The sequence below is a fragment of the Octopus bimaculoides genome, chromosome 5 (assembly GCF_046866305.1).
Source record: "Octopus bimaculoides isolate indiv1 chromosome 5, ASM4686630v1, whole genome shotgun sequence".
Lineage (NCBI taxonomy): Eukaryota > Metazoa > Mollusca > Cephalopoda > Octopoda > Octopodidae > Octopus > Octopus bimaculoides.
The window spans coordinates 31,877,692-31,897,430 of NC_142932.1; the positions used below are offsets into that span (position 1 = coordinate 31,877,692).

General features: G+C 36.9%; 1 protein-coding gene across 2 annotated transcripts in view; it reads left to right on the forward strand.

Annotated features, from left to right (window-relative positions):
- LOC106880730 (heat shock factor 2-binding protein) overlaps window positions 1–19,739 on the forward strand; it is a 230,247-nt gene that overhangs the window by 12,274 nt on the left and 198,234 nt on the right. For both annotated transcript variants that reach the window (XM_052967847.2, XM_052967848.2), the window contains exon 3: window positions 470–608. In XM_052967847.2, the coding sequence (XP_052823807.1) occupies window positions 470–608 (139 nt within the window). The remainder of the gene's footprint in view (window positions 1–469; window positions 609–19,739) is intronic.

Consider the following 19,739-nt stretch of genomic DNA (forward strand, 5'->3'; position numbering starts at 1 on the left):
GCCTTTACTGCTTGACAACTGGTTTTGGTTTATTTACTTCTCCATAACTTAGCAGTTTTGCAAACTAGATTGATAGAATAAGTACTTGGCTGAAGAATATGCCCCAAGTTCGATTGTTTGACTTAACCTTTTAAGGTGGTGCTGCAACATGGCTGCAGTCCAATGACTGTAGCAAGTAAAAGGAGATAAATGAAGATAGCAGAGTTGTGTGTCAGAAACTGTAACTTTGGATAAAAGCCAGAACAGAAGAGAAAGGCGGTGCTGATAAAGAGCTCTGCTTGAAACATAAAATATTTTTCCTTCCTCATGATACACAATCATTATATTTCAATGCTTTAATTTTTAATTAAAAAAAAAGACAAACTGAAACAGTTTAAAGGATTTTATATTTGGATATATCTTGCATGTGATTGAGTTCTTTTATCAAACATTTAGATAATATTTTAAGTGCTGCATGCTTGTATTACAGAAACGAGGGTGGATGATGGTAGACCCAAATGATTTGGGCAAATTGTCAACTGAAATAGCCCAGCTTTCCAAGTCTCTTCCTAAACTTGTCAACAACAGAAGAGTAGCTGCTTCTAATGTGATAAATGAATTGTCAAAAGGTTCGTGTTCAGAAAATCATATTTTCTATATTGCAAGTTTTGAAGTTGTAATTAAGTTTGTGAATTTGGGATTTACATAATATTAATTATATTTTGGATTTATTACTGACTCTGTTTTGGTTGAGATAGAGTTGAGTGTGATGAAGTAAATTATGTATGTGTTATGGTTATTTTATAGGACACAAAAATTATGTTAATTATTCTTGGTGGAAAAGCCTCTATTTGACTTATCAAGGTTACAAAGCACCAAGGAAATTATGCAAAGTTTATAAATTAAATGCATGACTATTTGAAAATTTCTGCTGCTGAAAGCATTTTAAGTATGCACATTAATACAGGCGTGGTTATAGGTGCAGGCATGGCTGTATGGTGAAGAAACTGGCTTGCTAACCATGTGGTCTTGTGTTCAATTTCATTGTGTGGCACTTTCGGCAAATGTTTTCTCCTATAGCACTGGGCTGATCAATGTTTGTGAGTGGATTTGGAAGACAGAAACTAAAAGAAACCCGTCGTGTGCTGGAGGGAAGTTTGTGTCCCCTCTTGTTCTGACGTCATGTGATGGTTGTAAATGAGTAGCACTGTCATACAAGCAGTGTCATTTGTTTCCAGTCCTTTGTGAAAAACTTGTCTTGCCATGGGAATAATATACCTTGCTTGGAAACAGATGAGGGTTGGTGACAGGAAGGGCATCCAGCCATAGAAAATGTACCTCAAATTTTATCTGACCCATGCAAGCATGGAAAAGTGAACATCATATGATGATGAGGCTGTGTGTGTGACAAGTTTGGAAAGACTGGAAGAAAGTGGGCAGCAGAAAACCATGCCGTGAAGCATCATAAAATGAAATACTGAGGTAAACTCCAAAAGAATTACTTTTTGACCGTGTGGTAACTGTTGCTTCTTTAATCCCTGCTTTAACGCAGTGGATCAACCCCAGTACGCAACTGGTACTTAATTTGTCGACCCCGAAAGGATGAAAGGCAATGTTGACCTTGGTGGAATTTGTACTCAGAATGTGAAGATAGACAAAATACCGCTAAGCATTTTGCCCAGCGTGCTAACGATTCTGCCAGCTCGCCACCTTCCATTTTCTATATTTTATTGACATATAACTTGATGTAAACTTTTTAAATGAATAAGACCCTACTTGAGAAGACCCAGCAAGCCAAGTGAGATCGTAGTCATGGCTGATGACAGTGCCACTTGACTGGCACCTGTGCCGGTGGCACATAAAAATACACCACTTGAGCATGGCCGATGCCAGTGCCACCTGACTGGCTCTTGTGCTGGTGGTACGTAAAAGCACTCACTACACTCTTGGAGTGATTGGCGTTAGGAAGGGCATCCAAGTGTAGACACCTTGCCAAATCAAATTAGAGCCTGGTGCGGCTTCCCAGCTTGTCAGTTCTCAGTCAAACTGTCTAACCCATGCCAGCATGGAAAGTAGATATTAAACGACGATGACGACAACGATAATGATGATGATGATGATGGTGATGATGATGATGATGATGATGATATAATTATTCAATATAATTTTTTTTTTTTAATTTACCATTTTGTCAGAGACAGAAGGGATATGCCTATGATACTTTATTTCCAGGGCCTCCAAAACTAGTTTGGGTAAAGGGAGGAACTTATCCTCATACTAGAGGTCTTGCCTGAATGTTTGCAACAGAGGAACTCTGTCAAATGCACCCAAGGACCAGATGCCTAAACCAAGCAACATTTTAAGTCTATCACCCAAGAACTTGAAATGTAACAAACCACAATAAATACCCTGCATTTCATCAAACAGTCTACCAACTCTACTAATTCACCACTTTGAATTGGTGTTTCATTTTATCAACCTTGAAGCACTAACAGGCAAAGTTGACCTTAATGGGATTTGAACTCGGGGTACAGAGAATAAATACTGCATAGCATTTAGTCCTACACTCTTAATGACTCTGGCAGTTTCACTACTAATTTTACATACCCTTAAGAAAAAACAAAAATGCTCTGGAATTACCATCCATCCCATACCTCAATGTAACAGGGGATAGGAAAGGGTAGGGCTGACCCTTTACTTCAGTTTCATTAAATACCTTCACAGGGGATTGGTGTCAGGTTTGGAATGATGATAGAAACCATACCACTGGATTGGGTTTGGAAGTGTGTATGTGTGTGTGTGAGAGAGACAAGGAGTACATATTTAAAAGTTGATTATAAATGGATTTCTATTTAATTTTCACTGGTCTTATTACTCTTTCTTTTTTACAATTTTTTTAAAATGTTCTTTTATTATTTCTAAGAACTAGCTACCTCATTTGTATCTAGTGAACTTTTGATTTTGTCTTTCACTCTCCTAAAGTCAAGGTAATATATAACTTGGTAGTATTTTGGAATGAAATTTCCCTTTGCCAAAAATATATCTTCATCAATTTATGAAGCAAATGTGTCAGAATAAAAAACGAAAAGTATACATACATATATCTTTCTCTTTTTTTTTCTCTTTTACTTGTTTCAGTCATTTGACTTTGGCCATGCTGGAGCACCGCCTTTAGTCAAGCAAATTGACCCCAGGACTTATTCTTTGGATGCCTAGTACTTATTCTTTTGGTCTCTTTTGCCGAACCGCATCGTAAAAAGCATCTACTACACTCTTTTAGTGGTTAGTGTTAGGAAGGGCATCCAGCTGTAGAAACCTTGCCAGATCAGATTGGTGCCTGGTGCAGCCTCCTGGCTTGCTAGTCCTCAGTCAAACTGTCCAACTCATGCCAGCATGGAAAGCGGATGTTAAACGATGATGATGATTGAGATTATTTATTTTTATCTTTTATTCATGTTATCTCACAAATTAAAATATCCAAGTTAGTTATTCCACAAATCAAAATATTTGTTATTCCACAAATTAAAATATTCAAATTAATGAGTTATCTAAAATTTGTATGACACTTTTCTTTCAACACAGAAAATATTTCAACTATAGTCATAAGCTATTCATATTTCTTAATTTACCTTATAATTTTATATAATTTCCTATGGAGTGGCTGTGTGGTAAGTAGCTTGCTTACCAACCACATGGTTCCGGGTTCAGTCCCACTGCGTGGCACCTTGGGCAAGTGTTTTCTACTATAGCCTCGGGCTGACCAAAGCCTTGTGAGTGGATTTGGTAGACGGAAACTGAAAGAAGCCCCTCGTTTATATGTATATATATATATATATATATATATGTATGTGCGTGTATATGTTTGTGTGTCTGTGTTTGTCCCCCCAACATCACTTGACAACCAATGCTGGTGTGTTTACGTCCCCGTAACTTAGCGGTTCGGCAAAAGACACCGATTGAATAAGTAATAGGCTTACAAAGAATAAGTCCTGGGGTCGATTTGCTCGACTAAAGGCGGTGCTCCAGCATGGCCACAGTCAAATGGCTGAAACAAGTAAAAAAGTAAAAGAGTATATCAATTTACTTTCATTTGATAATTTTCGACATATGTGTAAATCTCTGATATTTCCCTTATATTCTTTTGCTTTTCTGTTTTTTGTGTTCGTCCTCCAACCAAACACATTCAAATTTAATGCCATCTAATATCTTTAATCATTTTCCTTTCACAGCACTACATTTTTGAACTTCTATCACCTTTTTCATCCATATAATTCTTTACTCTGTTTGTTCAGGTTTAGCAGTGTATACATATGTTTCATCTATTAACTCTTAAAAGAGCTTCTCTTGCGAAGCATGACGTCATTTTCTTTTCTTCTACCCAACTACACAATGTCAAGATTGAAGTGTAGTATCATTTCCTGGAAGTCAAACACACCAAACAGAATGCCACTCCTTGCTGTAGCAAGAGTTCACGAAATACATCTGGTGCTGGTCACCTGCAAGAGAAGTAGCTGTGTCAGACCAGAAGCAGCAAGGGCCCTGTAAATGAGTGTGGCATCAGCTTCCAGCAAATTTTCTTTATCAGTTCAAGAGACTACCATTTCTTGTTTTGCCATGTCTAGTGCAGTTTAAAGAAACTAGTCTAACACAGTCAGTTTGAATATTGAACCGTACTGTTTCTCTCAAGGTTGAACTCTCTGTGGACTGTTTTATAGGAAGGCAGTGAAAATAATCTATAAATATTAACGAATATAGATATCAACTTTTACTTACCCTGAGTCTTGTTACCATATTCTCCTTCTTACTCTCTCCATTACCACCCTCCCTCAACAATAAACCTGTTTCTCCGATTATACTGTAACTTTTCTTAACACCTCTCTCACTGGTGGAGGCTCTTTCACCCTGTGAGTTACATGCAGGGCTGTGGAGTCAAAACAAAAAACTTTGACTCCTTTACTATTGGCACCTCCGACTCCTCTACTATTGGCACCTCTGACTCCTCTACTATTGGCACCTCAGACTCCTCTATGTAATTAAGCAATTGTGGTCTATATTACCGACACTGACTCCGACTCCAGCTACCCCTTAATTGTTTCTGACTCTAACTCCACAGCCCTAGTTATAAGGCAACATCACGAGTGATGATTGCACCAGTAAGCAAGCACCCAGTACACTCTGTACAGTTGTTAGTGACTTGAGGTTAGACAGCACTGGGTTTAAGAGAACTCTTTGGCCTTGCTGAGGGCAAAACATCCTCTGCAGTGCTGGTGTCATGAGAAAATGCCCTTAGTACATTCTGTAAAGTGGTTAGTGTTAGGAAGGGAATCCAACCATTGAAACAAAACCAATGCTGAAACACTGGAGCAAGACATGGTCCTCCAGCCTGTTGGATCTTGTTGAATCATCCAACCCATTCTAGCATGGAATGTGGACATAAAATGATATTGATTAACTCCTGACTTTATAATAATTATAATCAATGATTTTTTTTTTTGTTTTTTTAGGGGGTTTTGTCTGAATATTTAAGATCATTCTTAAATGATGGTCCAATGCCAGTGCCCTTTAAACGTGGTTAATGCCAGTGCCCCCTGACTGGCTCCCGTGCTGGTAGCACGTAAAAAGCATCCACTACACCCTCGGAGTGGTTGGCGTTAGGAAGGGCATCCAGCTGTAGAAACCTTGCCAGATCAGATTGGAGCCTGGTGCTGCCTATTGGCTTGCCAGTCCTCGGTCGAACCATCCAACCCATGCCAGCATGGAAAGTAGATGTTAAACAACGATAATGATGATGATTCTATCACAGTAAAGAAACTCCGGTTCAAAGACAGTACAGTTTCTAAAGGTAGCAGTTCACTGAAATATTTTATAACTTCTTATGTTACTTAAGTTACCACATGGACCTATATGAATGTTAGGGCTTCCTGCTCATCATGATATTTATATTTAATGCTAGACCTTACCACTAATCCTCATTGTCTCATTTTCTATGAAGGAGTGAGGACTGGCTAGTACCACGATTATGATAGTTTGTTTTCATAACAATTAAATATCAGCAGATTAGATGGTCTGTCCAAATTTGGATGTTTAAAATGTGTCTAAAATAACAATTTAGGAGTTTAAAACAAACATTTTCAAGTGGGTAAAAATAGATTTACATAAGCTTCATGAAACTGCCTTTGCTTTCTAATTTAGCAATACCAGGTATTGTTTAGCATTAGGTCAAACCTGATTGAGCAGATTTATGAACAGCTATGGATGTTTAGAAATAATACATTTCTAAATCTCTCAGAGAGATTTATGCAGTAGTGATACGATGAAGTAGTTGTATGCTGCCAACTTAATATGTCAGTCCCCTGAAGGGAATAATACTACTGTTGGTTAGACCTAGGAAGCGGTGCAGCTTCCTAGGTCTAACCAACAGTAGCTTGTTTATGAATCACATGGTTTCGGGTTCAGTCCCACTGCGTGGCACCTTGGGCAAATGTCTTCTGCTTTAGCCTTGGACTGACCAAAGCCTTGTGAGTGGATTTGGTAGATGGAAGTTGAAAGAAGCCCGTATATATGTGTATATGTATGTGTGTGTATATGTATATGTTTGTGTTTGCCCCCCCCCCATCACTTGACAACTGAAGCTGATGTGTTTACGTCCCTGTAACTTAGCGTTTCGGCAAAAGAGACCAATAAAATAAGTACTAGGATCACAAAGAATAAGTCCTGGGGTTTATTTTTGTTCGACTAAAAAGGTGGTGCTCCAGCATAGCCACAGTCAAATGATTGAAACAAATAAAAGAATAAAAGAATGGTTAAGGAGCTCACTTAGCAGCCACTTGGTTATGAGTTCAGTTCCATGGCACAGCACCTTGGGCAAGTGTCTTCTGCTATAGTCCCAGACCAACCAATGCCTTGTGAGTGAATTTAGGAGATGGAAACAGCATGGTAGCCCAGTGTGTGTGTGTGTGTCTTTGTTTTTGTTTCCCACCATCACTTGACAGCTTGTTGGTTTGTTTATGTCCCCATAACTTAGCAAAAGAGACTGATAAAATAAGTGCTTGTCCTAAAAAAAATAAGTCAAAAGATTGATTTGTTTGACTAAAACCTTCAAAGCTGTGCCCCAGCATGACCACAGTCCAGTGACTGTGACAAGTATAAGCTGAAAGATCATTTTTGGATAAACTGATTTGAATACGAGTAACTCATAAACTAAGGCAGTCTACTACCTGTTATCTTTTCGTATGTCCCTTTAAGCTTTTGTAATGGATTTTTAAGTATTCATATGTGCTTCAAAAAAAAAGGTCTACTTTGCTTATTTGTTTGATAATGTAATATTCTGAAGATACATAGGCATTCTTTGATGTTATGCCTTAGGTTATCAGATCATTTCGTAAAGCACTTCCCCACCTGAATATTATTTGTTAGGAAGCTGTTTATGCCCTGAAATATATAACAAAGAAGTATTTGAACTTTACACATTCTACTTAAGTTTTCTAATGCATATTTATTGTGATTTGATACAAGGATTGGGTAAAACTATACCCTCATCTCTTCAAATGACAATGAATGCTCTAGTGAGCAGACTGGATGTGTTGTAAGTTTATATTTTGTGGCATGTTAGTACAGCCTGGTGTTTAGTCTCAAGTAGCAAAGTAAGCAAGTTCAATTCTGCATTTAGCAGCTAATCTTTTAAATTGCTAACCTGAATGGACCAGACTGTGAGCTAGAGTATCATGAAAAAAATGCTATGGAATCTGTTATTTCAATGTATGTTGGCAGCTCTTCTATGTACTATTTCCTCATTAATTGTAAACAGCTCATGTAGTTTCCTTGTAACAGTTCTTAAAAGTTTTTTTCCTTTTTTCCTTCCATTCCTTGAAATGCTATCATGTTATTTAATACTGTATATTGCAAAAACAATGAAAAGCAGAGCATTTATTTTTTTCGCTAACAGCTTCAGATAACCTGCAAGATTGGAGAAGTTTTATTTGTTTTTATCCTTAAATGTTATAGATCTCTCGGTTGTTGTACCATTATCATCATTTCTTGCCCATGCTGGCTTAGGTTGAACAGTTTGTCACAGTCTATATCAGTTCTTATTTGTGCTCTGTCTGTCTGTGTGTGTGTGTTCTTAATTGTATAATAAAATATTTTAATTTCATTTTTGTATGTGGTTTGCAAGAGTCTTTATCTGAATTCATGTGTTGAAGCATATTCTATTGTGTCTGGGGAGAGTCATTCTCTTTTAGTGCCTTACTCTCTTTTACTCTTTTACTTGTTTCAGTCATTTGACTGTGGCCATGCTGGAGCACCGCCTTTAGTCGAGCAAATCGATCCCAGGACTTATTCTTTGTAAGCCTAGTACTTATTCTATCGGTCACTTTTGCCGAACCACTAAGTTACGGGGACGTAAACACACCAGCATCGATTGTCAAGCGATGTTGGGGGGGGGGGGGGGACAAACACAGACACACAAACATATACACACACATACATATATATATATATATACATATATACGACAGGCTTCTTTCAGTTTCCGTCTACCAAATCCACTCACAAGGCTTTGGTCGGCCCGAGACGATAGTAGAAGACACTTGTCCAAGGTGCCACGCAATGGGACTGAACCCAGAACCATGTGGTTGGTAAGCAAGCTACTTACCACACAGCCACTCCTGCGCCTTATTAATTTAACACACACACCAGTCTGATTTCCACTCATTTACTTATTATTTTTCACTAAAATTTTCGTTGTGACTTGCAATCTTTTCAATAGTCATCGATTCTGTCTGTTATCACAAAACCGATAACAGACAGAATCAACAACTATTGGAAAGGTCGCCAGTCGCAACAAAAATTTTAGTAAAAACAAATAAATGAGTGGAAATCAGACCAGTGAGTGTGGTCCTCCTTTCTCCCCACAAGATCCACTGTTCCTATTGTCTCTTATGCTCACTTGTACTTCGAGGGTTCACTCTGGCACCCTATCACTACCATATTTATCTTCTCCCCAGCTACTCCCACAAACCCTTATATAATGTGAGATGGCTATGTATCTTTATAGCAAGATACCTGTGCTTGTCCCTTTATCATTCTTTAGCCTTTCAACACCTGGCATAAAAGCCACCCCACCCCCATCCTCACTCAATCAAGGGCGGAGAGTTACTGTTCTTTTCTTCTCTTGCAAGTTACTTGGAAGCCCCATTAGTGCTGGTGACATGAAAAAAGCACCCTGTACACACTGTACACACTAGGAAGGTCATCTTGCTGTAGAAATCATGGCAAAGCTGACATTGAAACTGGACATTGTTGGATCCTGTCTGACTGACCAACCCATGCTAGCATGGAAAACAGACATTAAATGATGATGATAATGATAAGCACTGAATACAGTGTTACATTGTTGGAGATAATGTTCGCCATGACAGTGTCTGATGATACTTGGCTTCATACTTTACATTTTGAAATTTAATATTCTCACTGGTAACGTTATATGTATATCATTGTTTTATTCAATTAAAATGTTGCCTCACTTTCTCCACTTCTTGCATTTCTCGGTCAAAGCTCCGTACTTCACCTTTCTTATCACAGATATACTTTCCTTAAATTACATAATTTCACCCAAATTTCTGCAATTATTAACTGATACTTCACAATATATTACACCTGTCTTTTCATGCATTTTTTTTCTTAACCATCCTGCTTTTTTTTGTAGTATTTCTAGACATGGCTATGTGGTTAAGAAGCTTGCTTTGCAACTTGGGTTTTGGGTTTGAACCCACTCCATAGCACGTTGGGCAAGTGTATTCTACTATAGCCCCAGGCCAACAAATACCTCAAGTCAATTTGGTAGTTAGAAACTGTGTGGAAGCTTGTTGTGTGTGTGCTCCATATATATATATTTATATATATATATATATATATATATGGAGCACTCTGTCAGTTATGACGACAAGGGTTCCAGCTGACACAACCAACGGAATAGCTAGCTCATGAAATTAATGTGCAAGTGGCTGAGCACTCCACAGACATGTGTACTCTTAATGTGGTTCTCAGTGAAATTCAGTGTGACACAGAGTGTGACAAGGCTGGCCCTTTGAAATACAGGTACGACTCATCTTTGCCAGCTGAGTGGACTGGAGCAATGTGAAATAAAGTGTCTTGCTCAAGGACACGACGCATCACTGCGAACTGAACTCACAACCTTACAATTGTGAGCCGAATGCCCTAACCACTAAACCATGTACCTTCATTATATATATATATATATATATATATATATATATATATATATATATATATATATATATATATATATATATATATATATACATACACAGGGCTGGCCAAAAGTCACCTGACAGTAAATCAAAATTCCATAAATACTTAATGTTCAATTTTATTTTTTCATTCTAATTATGAATGTTTAATAATTGAATGTTGTGAGTTAAAATCACCTTTTTTTTTTTTTCAAAGTCTCATAAAATAATTTTCTGTTTTAATCTTGGAATTAAATGGTTTTGATTTACTGTCAGGTGACTTTTGGCCAACCCTGAATATCTGTTGTCCCCTACCACATGACAACCTCTGCTGGTTTGTTTATATCCTCATAACTTAGTGGTTCAACAAAAAACACCCAGAGAATAAGTATGAAATTCAAAAAGAACTGGGGTCAGTTTGTTAATCTACACCCTCCGAAGTGGTACCTTAGCATGGCTTGGCACCTTGGGCAAGTGTCTTCTACTATAGCCTCAGGTCGACCAAAGCCTTGTGAGTGGATTTGGTAGACGGAAACTAAAAGAAGCTCGTCATATATATGTATATGCATATATATATATGTGTGTGTGTGTTTGTGTGTCTGTGTTTGTCCCTGCCAACATCGCTTGACGACCGATGCTGGTGTGTTTATGTCCCTGTCACTTAGCAGTTAGGCAAAAAGAGACCAACAGAATAAGTACTAGGCATACAAAGAATAAGTCCCGGGGTCGATTTGCACAACTAAAGGCGGTGCTCCAGCATGGCCGCAGTCAAATGATTGAAACAAGTAAAAGAGTAAAAACTAAAAGAGTATATAATTACTGGGTCAATTCATTTGATAAAAATTCTTCAAAGATAGGTACCCCAGCATGGCTGCAGTCCAATGACTGGAACAAGTAAACAATAAGCCGATAGAGTATAACTTAAGACTTGCTTCTGGCAGTCAAATGCAGCTTGACTTTCACACTCACATTGCTAACTCTCTTTATGTTACCTTGTCAGCTTTATACTTTCCATTTTAATTTGAGTACTTTTTTCCTCTTTTGTTATTTTGTGGTGGGTATAACATTTGATAGCCATGTGATTGATATGCCACAGACATTGCATTATTCTTTTAGACAACTCATATTACTCGCTCCAGTTCAGCAAGTTGTAAATTGTTCCCTCTTCTCTTAAATAGTTTCGCAGTATTTCATTATGAAGTTAGCAATTTCAGTATTTCAGTCGGTAAATTCATCCCACCGCGTATATGTAATTCCGGATACATAGTAATATCGTGTTTAGTGTTTTGTTATGAAAAGAAAAAAGAAAAACAGAAATCAAGGAGAATAATACCTATCTGAATGTTATTAGGGTGACAGCATTTGTGCTCAGTAACAGTGTAAGATAATATATACAGGTCATTATCAAATAATGTTTGTGCTTAAACAAAAGGTCATACAAGCTCTCAGTTTGTCATATATTCTACAAGAACAGGCCATTTTTTTATATAAAAAGCACACACATGTGTGTGTGTATTGTGTGTGTTGTCTGACAGGTCCCATGCTGATGGCACATAAAAAGCACCATTCGAGCATGGTCGATGCCAGTACCACCTCACTAGCCCTCGTGCTGGTGGCACGTAAAAAGCACCCACTACACTCTCGAAGTGGTTGGCGTTAAGAAGGGCATCCAGCTGTAGAAACCTTGCCAGATCAGATTGGAGCCTGGTACAGCCTTCTGGCTTGCTAGTCCTCTGCCAAACCGTCCAACCCATGCCAGCATGGAAAGCGGACGTTAAACAGTGATGATGATGATGATGATATATGAAGAACACAAGTGAGGTTCGGTTCTTCTTTATACATACGCTACATTGTGAGTGTGTGTATATGTTTATGTGTATTTATATATATATATATATATATATATATATATATTATGATTGACCGTTGACTGGACACTATTCAATTTTTTTTCTCCGTGTTTTTCTCCTTGTCTCCATATTCTTTCTGTTGAAGAGCGTAGCTCGAAACGTCAAAGACTTTCCGTATTCCCGAGCGTCATACTAATATATCCTTTTGTTATTTACACCACCTGTCCTTGTCTGTTGTTGTTTTTTCGTATATTCTCCCATATATATATATATATGTACTTATGATGAAGTAACAACAAATGACAACTGTGAGTTACCTCTCAACTTGTAGGTTTAATACTATATACTCAGCCAGTCCTGGCACCTTACATGTTGATCATACGTCTGCTAGATCAGAGTTTGCCTTGGGCTAAATAACAGTTTTTGGTTAAAAAAAATTTTTTTTATAAAGAATCAGGTACTGGTATAGCTGTGTGGTTAAAATGCCTGCTTTGCAAGCATGTGGCACCTTAGGCAAGTATCTTCTATAGCCCTGGGTTGACAAGTACCTTGCGATTGAACTTGATAGCTGGAAACTGTGTGGAAGCTTGTGTGTGTACATGTATCTGTTTGTGACCTCCCCCACTGCCTAACAACTGGTGTTGATTAATTTGTGTCACCAGTAACTTAGTGGTTCTGCAAAAGAGACCAATAGAATAGCACCAGACTTAAAAATATGTATTTCAAGTTGGTGCCCCAGCATGGCCACACTCCAGTGACTGAAACAAGTATGAGATAAAAGATGAATCCAGTTAATGATTATCCATCTTTAAAATAATTACTTCTTTCATGTTTTACATCTCACCCACATTACAGATAGGGCAAATATTTATTTAGATCATTTTGGCTATTACCTTAATTTGTAATTAATTATTGAGCTTGCTCTCGGTTCATGTTTGAAATGTCATGTTTTTTAGCAAGTAGACATAACTAGGGAGATATTTGAAGATGGGTCTGATGAAATATAAATTATAGAAAATCTAAGAAGATCAAAGAAGCAGTGAGGAAAAAGTGGTAATGATGGTAAAGTAGTTTTTAATAATTTTTGTTTGAAACAAGTATCACTGTAGACTAAAATTTATCATAAGTATTAAGACACAAACTACCAGGAGTTACTTTGGATTCTACTGCTTTGTATCTGTGTCCTAATGGGGATCTGGATAAAAGACCCCAAGGACAAAAGCCCCACAGACAAAAGTGCCATAATTAAAGTGTGAAAGTGGACAAAAGCCCCATGGTTATATTTTTCGCTTTTTTTCTTTTTGCTTGTTGCAGTCATTAGTGTGTGTGTGTGTGTGTGTGTGTGTGTGTGTGTGTGTGTGACCATCATCTAATATCTGTTTTCTATGCTGGTATGTGTGTTGGACAGTTTGAGAGGAGCTGGTAATCTTGACAACTGTACCGAGCTCCTAGTTTCTATGGCTGGATGCATGCCCTTACACCAAACACACACACTTAGTGTACTGTTTTGTTATTGGTAGGATCAACAAAACAAGCACTCCATCCAGCAAGAGATACGGCTGGATGCATGCCCTTACACCAAACACACACACACACACACACACACTTAGTGTACTGTTTTGTTATTGGTAGGATCAACAAAACAAGCACTCCATCCAGCAAGAGATACACATTTGATAAACACAGGATTGTACTACTGGCACATGAAACTTGTAATAGCTCATAGTTAAGTCTGATACCCAGACTTTTAACTTAGTGGTTAGAGTATATTGATTGGGGGCTTGCATTGTTGACCTATAGAAAAGAGCAATTCTATATCCTGCAAGAATCATTTGAATTAGTCTTGAAATTTGAGGAAACTTGTCACCAAACCTCAAGACAACAGCCCTGCTAACTAATATTACCTGTAATAGTTATAATGATAATTTCTAAATTAGACTACAAATGTTAGGTCATTAAAATGTCCGTATCCTGTTCCTAGTAACTATCTGTAATTTCCTTTCATCCTTTTGAAATTAATAAATTTGAGTTTGGTGGGATTAACTTAATGCCACTAGGCATTTTATCTGCCATCTACCACCTTAGAAATGCAAGTATATTGTGAGGTTTTTTTATAGCACTAAATTATAAAAGTCTGAAAGCAAGCAATTAAGGCGGGACTATACTTGAAGATAGAAATTGATAGAAACTGAAGAAAAATCTACAAGAAAAAAAAAAAGAGACTGTAATAGATATGACATTAAATAAATAGTTAATATACAGAACACTATCAGATATGCTCTAATTCTACTTGTAAATTTTCTTTATAATTTTCAACAGTTTTAGGGCCTATAGAAAAAAAGCGAAGAAAAAAACTCCGAAACCTTGTTTTCCAGTATTTAGCTTTGTCTTTCTCTTTGTGTATGGTTAGTCAGCTGAGGTGGATTAAATTTTTTTTTTTCTTATGTTTGCCATCTAGTTTTTATTTTGCAGATGTGCATACTTCAAAACGACAAAAACATTTGTTAGGAGACAAGGTAAACTATTCACAGATGTTTATTTGTGATTTGTTGAATGTAGGTTGTATTTTTATATGAACTCCACTTATAAGATAATATAAAAAGTACCCCCCCCCCCCCCCGCAGGCATCTTACTTGCTGACAGAGGAAGGTCTGGTATGGCACTTCAGACCCACTTTATTATCAGGCAATAGTGAGAGATAAATCAAATGAAATCTCAACAGCACATTGGAATAAATATTTTCTTTGATTGGGACCACAATATCTTATCAAACAATAAGGATGCTTTCACTGGTGTGTTCTTTCTTTAAATAAATGTCTAACTTGCCATTTATTTTTAATTCCATTTCTATTTGGCGATTGATGCGTCATCTTTGGATGGCACATTATCCCATTATGTGTTGCATGAAACTGACAAAGGCGCAACATTCCCAGAAGTAATAAACTGCTGATGGAAGTCAAAATAATTTTCTAGATTATCTATGAGATCTTGCATTGTCTTTTTTTTTATGTTATATCACTCCTACCATTATTGTTAGGAATAGGCAAATATAATGTGTAATCAATTTTCATCTGATTACTTGAGATATTTTGCAGTTACAATGGTTTTGCTTTGGTATTATATGGCGTTAAAATTACATACAATTAATTAATGAGTACTGTAGTAATTAGCACAGATTAGTCCTTTTCAAACCACCAATGTTCTAAATACAAAATCTAATTAATTTCTTATATTAATGAATTAAAGTTGTGCATAGTCCAATGATTGTAGATATCTCTCCTCGGTACAGTGTAGAATTCCCATGTGTGTTGCATTCCTGTACAAGATATATAATTCTTTGTGTATCAGTTTGCCTGTCTGGCAAACAGGTTCTATTGTATTCTTTATATATCTTTGACTAGACAGTGGTTGAAGACAACCAGCTGTAAAAGCAACAGCTTTCACAGAAAGCTTTGTGTTGATGTAGTAAAACAGAGGTAAAAACTTCCATTATCAACAATATTAAGTAGCTGGAAGAGAAGCTAGACGTCAGGTATACTTAGCAAGGGGAGAAGCCAAAGTTAACAGGTTTGTTCTGCGATGCTCTGCAGTGTGCAAATCAGATGCATGAGATGTTCCAGATTGCAAGGCTGTGTACTCAGGAGAGTTATTTGGGGAGAAATGTGTACAGAATGGTAGCAGTGCACCTGGCCTCACTGCACTGAAAAGAGAAATGTATAGAAATGCTATTGTGAGAGGTTGTTGAATGAGGAGAGTGCATGAGAGAGAAAGGACCTACTTCAAGTAGATCCAATAGATCAACCAACCATTGAAGCTGAAAGTCATATGGATGAAGGTGCTATTAAGGATATGAAAACAAGAAAGGCAGCTGGACTATCATGGTTAGTCATTGAGATGTTTATTTGGTGATGCAGGTCGTGTGTTACTCATTTGCATAGTCAATCATTGACTGTCTCAAAGACAAAGGAAACTCTAGAGGGAGAGAGGGTGAGGGAGGGAGAAAGAGGCAATCAATGAAATCAGGAAAAGAATTAATCTAGACAGAAACCAGTTCAGCTTTATACCTGGACAGGGTACCACCATTGCTGTATTCCTAGAAAGATAGCTACAGGAGAAATACTAAGCTAGGAGTCAGCACGCTATGTAGCTTTTGATTTTGGAGAAAGCATTCAATAGTTCCACACTTTATACTTGATGGTCACCTAGAAAACTAAGGATAACTGAATGGCTTGTGAGAACCATAGAAGCCATGTGCAAAGATGCCATCGGTAAGTAGCTATCGTCTAGAAAACCACAATAAATCTTGTTATATTATTTTTACTCTCTTCTAGTTATTTATCTTGTATCTTCTACCTGTTTCAGTCTTTTGACGGTGGCCATGCTGGGGGCATTCTCTTCAAGGATTTAGTCAAACAAATTGGCCCTACTACTTATTTTTAAGTCTTGCACTTATTCTATTGATCTCTTTTGCCAAACTGCTAAGTTACAGGAGCATAAACAAACCAACACCGATTGCCAAATAATGAGGGAGCAAGCTCAGATACACATATACATGGTAAGTTTCCAGAGTTTCCCTCGACCACATATTCATTTGCAAGGTATTGGTCAGCCTGGAGCTACAGTAGACACTTGCCTAAGGTACTGTGCTTTGGGACTGAACTCAAGACCATATGATTACAAAGTGAGCTTCTCAACCACACAACCATTCCTGCATCTTTATTATCTATTTTCTACTTTGATTTTCTAAGAAGTAAGAAGTCCTTTTCCAAATCTTATGTCACAGGGACTAGAAATAGCAGCATAGAGCACAGACTGTTAAAATGACAAATACAACAATGGGTTGAATAGATAAGAATGAATGAGATAAGAGTTTTGCTGTTGTGAAATTTGAAATGACTAAGGTGAGAAGTCTGACAATATTTGTAAATGCGCAAGCGTAAGTTTAGAGATGGCAAGAGATTGTGTGTTCTATTGAGCTTGATATAAGCAGTTAAATACTGCCGCTCTTCCGCTTCTTTCCATACACATGCCATCATTAATTATATTTTATCTTGCTAGCAGTACATAATACTAAAATTATTTATGAGCTATGTGGTCACTTGATCTTCTAGAAATACTAGCGAAATATGTTAGCATGAAAGCCCTGCTATCTTAACCAAGGAAAACCTTATTAAAAATATAAGCTTAGATGTGTTGAAGATGGGGAAATGGTCAAATTGGGAATGCCTTTGATCTTATTCTGCTTGATTTAGGTTGACCTGAGCTGAAGATCAAGGAAAATTATTATTTAAGATGCAGTATTTGCTTTAGGAAAATTGTACTAGTTGTAGTTTAAGTACCAAATAATTCCTGATCAAGCAGACCTATGATCACAGACATTTCTTTCATAACCATCCTGTCTTTTATTTAAACAGGGTGTATCTCTGGTTACATCACTCATTGTGCTCCTCTATTTATAAGATGGTAGGACTCCTTTTGAAGGAGATTTGGCTGCTATTTCTAACAGGTTGAGTTACCTGTTTGAGTTCATTCAGTGACTCAGGTTCCCTTGTTCATGCTAGACGATCAGTTTCTTTAAGATCTTATCTAACAATTAGGAAATGTAAATCCACTCAGGCTTTAAAAATATAATGTAAAACTGAGTGTGTCAAGATTCTTTTTATTTTATCTGTTTTTATTTACCCATGTGTGAAAAGTTGAAGGAAACATCAACAAAAAAAAAAATTGTCGGCAAAGATGAATTTTACATCTCGATGCCCTTCCTGACTGTAAACCACTCACACATCAAATAACAGATAGTAGAGACTTATTTAATCAGTTAGACAAACTAAGGAAAGGTGTGTTATGTAAGTTATTCAAAGGAACAACACTGAAGAATGCAAGCAATGGGAGAACCTCTGAGCAGTCATTCAGCTCACTAGAAATAACAACCAAATCACACACAGTCTTAAAAAAAGGGAAGGACACATTACACAGTAATGTCTTAAATATACAGAAGTCAGGATTGCTATATATGGACTACATTTGTCCATAAGTTTGATTAGTACTGACTGGATATTACAACACAATGACTAGTAAGGTTATAAGACCATATAATTAGTAGCGCAGTACCTTAATCTCTCTACATTGATAATGGACACCAAATTAAATATTTCTGCTTTATAAAAAATCTGTTTAGTTATATCTTTCCACTTGAACACACCTGACAAATAACAATTAAATTCTAGAAACTATTATCATTGGTACAATAATAATTAGTGTAATTATATCTACATTACTATTTGTATACCATTTCTTTGTGTGATTTTTTTTGTGGTTATCATGACAAACTTGTATTTTTATCTTAAACCATTATTAGACAAATTTGAAGTGCAGCTTTTGTCCTATGAAGTTTAACTTGAAACAGGGTACAAAAATTAGACAGCTTCTTATTGTTGTCTAAAGAAATGTGTTGATATTATCAGGTTTCTTAGTGACTGACGTCAGAGAGCTGTCACCTGGGTTTGAAGGCTCTTGTGGGACAATGACTTGGGTTTAATTTTACTCCTCATCATCTGAGTAAAAAGTGCAACACCAATCAGATCATATACAAAAGGAAATAAAAAGGTGCAAATAAAATGTACTTTTATTCATCTCTATATGTTGATGCATATAATGCAACTAATAATATGATTCTGATAGACAAGTTAATCCATTTTTTACTTTATTTCTAACTACAATATTTATAACTAAAATTGTTGGCTTCAAATTTTGTCACAAAGCCAGTAATTGTAGGGGAGGGGGTAAGCTTATTACATCAACCCCAGTGCTTGACTAGTACTTATCAGCCCCAAAAGGATGAAAAGCAGAGTAGACCTACGCAGAATTTGAACTCAGGATGTAAAGATGAACGAAATACCGCTAAGCATTTTTCCCAGCATGCTAATGAGTCTGCCAGCTCACTGCCTTACAATTAGAATTATCATTTAAAAAAAACGTAGTATTTGTAATTGTGCATTTTGACTCATTTTGTTAAACAACTATTTTTTTTTTTTAATTATTGATATATTAGTGCTGTTTTGAAAACACAACAAAAGGTATAGATGAGATAACACGAGTATTTTTAAAAGTATAAATAACATGAAATATCAAAATTTATCAAGAGATTACACAAAGAAATGTAATCTAACTCTTTAGGATAAATCCTCATCATCATCATCATTTAGTTTCAACTTTTCCATGTTTGCATGGGTCAGACAGAAATTGTTGAGGCAGATCTTCAATAGCCAAATGTTTCCGAGCAAAGTAATATTTCTCTGTTCTTAGTCGTGTTTTTCACTGCAGACTAGAAACAACCTCACTTGTGTGACAGTGGAGCTCATTTACAACCATTCGGTGATATCTTCACAAGAGTAAGAGTATACACACATGTGCACACACACACACACACACGCACGACAGGTTTTTTTTTTTGTGGGTGGGGTCCCATCTCCTGCATCCACTCACAAGACTTTAGATGGTCTGGAGCTTTAGTAGAAGACATTTGTCCAAAGTGCTGTGCAATGGGACTGAACTCAAGACCACATGATTGGGAAGCAAACTTGTTAACCATATGGTTATATCTACCCCCAAGTTCATAGTTCATTGAAAATCTTCAGAAAGCTCATTCTATTGTATGTAT